At 41.6% G+C, this 2,384-nt stretch overlaps 1 protein-coding gene across 11 annotated transcripts in view; it reads right to left on the bottom strand.

Moving 5' to 3' along the window:
• The window catches only part of LOC121014441 (general transcription factor II-I repeat domain-containing protein 2-like), a 21,925-nt gene that overhangs the window by 14,333 nt on the left and 5,208 nt on the right, over positions 1-2,384 (bottom strand). For 7 of the 11 annotated variants that reach the window (XM_040450709.1, XM_040450708.1, XM_040450707.1 and 4 more), the window contains 2 exons: positions 1,453-1,678; positions 268-354 (listed from right to left, as the gene is read on the bottom strand). The exons of 3 other annotated variants lie outside the window; for them this stretch is intronic. Coding sequence is in view for 2 of the 8 variants with exons in the window: in XM_040450715.1 (XP_040306649.1) it covers positions 268-354; positions 1,453-1,678 (313 nt within the window). In the remaining 6 variants the exon portion in view is untranslated. The remainder of the gene's footprint in view (positions 1-267; positions 355-1,452; positions 1,679-2,384) is intronic. One more of the 11 variants, XM_040450712.1, reaches the window with a different exon arrangement.

Raw genomic sequence — 2,384 nt, 5'->3', positions numbered from 1 at the left:
GAAGGAAGGAAGGAAGGAAGGAAGGAAGGAAGGAAGGAAGGAAGGAAAAGAAAGAAAGAAAAGAACTCAAATAAACAGTTCAGTAACAATGATGCTAAAAGAAAATTCTGTTAAAGATTCTGGCATATTGTAACGCCAAACTGCAATAAAAATCCCCTTGTTTATCACTTGGGCTTTCGCCTTGTCCACAAACATCATACCTACACTTAACCAATACGCAAGTCTCCGTGTTTTGTCTTGTGCTTTAAAACACAACAAACAAGTTACCTTCCAATCTCTGTTTTTTGATTTCAGGGGAAGCCTTCTGTTTAGCCATCTCCTTCTTCCATTTATCAGGTGTTTTTTTGATAGGCTCTGTGGGCAAAAGCCAGAATACTATATTTTTAATGATCTGTCTGTACCACTAATGAGTAAACCGGAAGCTTTTACTCTAATCACAAATACCATACCTATGGTATGTCTACTCTTCACAAAACACATAGGTTAGGTCTGGTCAGAGTACTTGTGAAAGCATTTATAAATTAATCAGAAAGTTCTTCAAGTTCCTAAAAGAAATCCAACAGCCTCTGCCCAAGGGCTTCCCTTACAACCTGAATTCCTTGATACGGGCCACCCCTCTACTGAACTGATTTAGGTCATTCTGACCTTCCTTTCCCTCTTCTTCCTTACAGCCCTTTTCCTCAGTCACTGTCCCCAACCCCTACAGGAAGGGCTTTCTCCCTCTGACCCATGTAGAATACACATCTTCTTTTTCAGGTTCTAAATGAAAACCTACCTAATCAATTAGACAGACTTATTAAGAATGAGAATAACAAATTGTTCTTTCAGAAAAACTTCCTGTAAATCTGGCTATAATACACAAACCAAAAAAAAAAAAAAAAAAAAATTCACTGCCACTTTAACCTCTTATTTTGAAATAACTTTAAATGCATTGCCATTGTATTTTAATAAAAATATAATAATTACTTATTTGGAAGCAGTATCTTTTTTTTTTAATTTTTAAGTAATCTCTACACCCAACATGGGGCTCAAACTCACAACCCTGAGATTCAGAGTCATATGTTCCACTGACTGAGCCAGCCAGGCACTCCTGGAAGCAATACAATTTAAAATGTTACATAGATTCCATCAAGACAAAAACGAAATCACTGAGAATTAAGTTTGGGGAACTATTAATGCGCGTGGCTCATAGCACCACGACAGAAACAATCAATGTAGAATGTTCAGTGAAAACTGATTCTGGTCATGGGGACAGCAGAGGTCAAATGTCCACTGAGATTTCCTCCTCAATGAAGCCAGGCCTGAAAAATCAGCCAGAGATTGCCATGGCAACTTTCTGAAGGGGGGTATCTTCACAGAATGCCTCTAACAGCAATGTGGAAGGACACAGGGCTGACCCTTGCTATCTTGTAGCCACTGGCCAGGAACTGCCTCTGGAAGAGGACTTGTTACCTTTCTCATCTTGGCCCAACTCCGTGTTCTTATCTTCTTCCTCCTCATCGTTCCCACTTCTCTTCTTGGCACTCCTCTTGTCTTTTGGCAATTTGGCCCATGTGGCTGTCTTCCTGTGTGGTGATGTTAGTTTCTCAGCAACCACGGGAGCCAGAGACGTTTTCCCCCCGACTTTATTTTCTGGAGCAGTAGTAACCTTCCCACCATTTTTCTGAGGGACGACAGCCTGGAGGAGAAGTAGCAACAATGAAAGCAGGTCTTCCCCTTGCCCAAGAGGTTACAGCCACATATACAGTCAGCAAGGGCAAGATTTGGTCAGGCACATATGTCAATGTCTATGTTGATCTGAGATGAACTTCTCAATGTGCAGTAAGAGAGCTCCCAGCACCACCTGACGTGCTCGTCTTAAGAAAAAGGAAAAGAAAAACAAATTCCTAAACTTCACTTAGAGTTATCAAATCAGAATCTTTACAGGGAAGGAACTAGTTTCTAGGAGTATCCAAGCTACTCCCCTAGGAAAATATGCCAAGTCAACTACTGTTTAGGTGGCTCTACATGCCTTTAGAGTGCCAAATTTTTGCATACAAATATACATCAAAGTGAAAAGCTTCCCACAACAGACGACTAGAACATACACGGGAATGAGAGCCAAGCCCCAAACATTGAGTCTCATGTTTTCTAATTATACCATCAATTCCCACCCCATGGCTACTAATAACTGGGCATGGTATTATAAAATTAGATACCTAAAGATGACAATTTTAGTAAAACACTGAATGCAGTTTCACCATACACAAAAGAACAAGATGGGCAATTAATAGGGGCGCCTGGGTGGCGCAGTCGGTTAAGCGTCCGACTTCAGCCAGGTCACGATCTCGCGGTCCGTGAGTTCGAGCCCCGCGTCGGGCTCTGGGCTGATGGCTCAGAGCCTG

Source organism: Herpailurus yagouaroundi, unplaced genomic scaffold (assembly GCF_014898765.1).
Source record: "Herpailurus yagouaroundi ecotype Mexico unplaced genomic scaffold, PumYag 202, whole genome shotgun sequence".
Taxonomy (NCBI): Eukaryota; Metazoa; Chordata; class Mammalia; order Carnivora; family Felidae; genus Herpailurus; species Herpailurus yagouaroundi.
The sequence above is the reverse complement of the archived record's forward strand: the minus strand, read 5'-3'. Positions and strand labels throughout refer to the sequence as shown.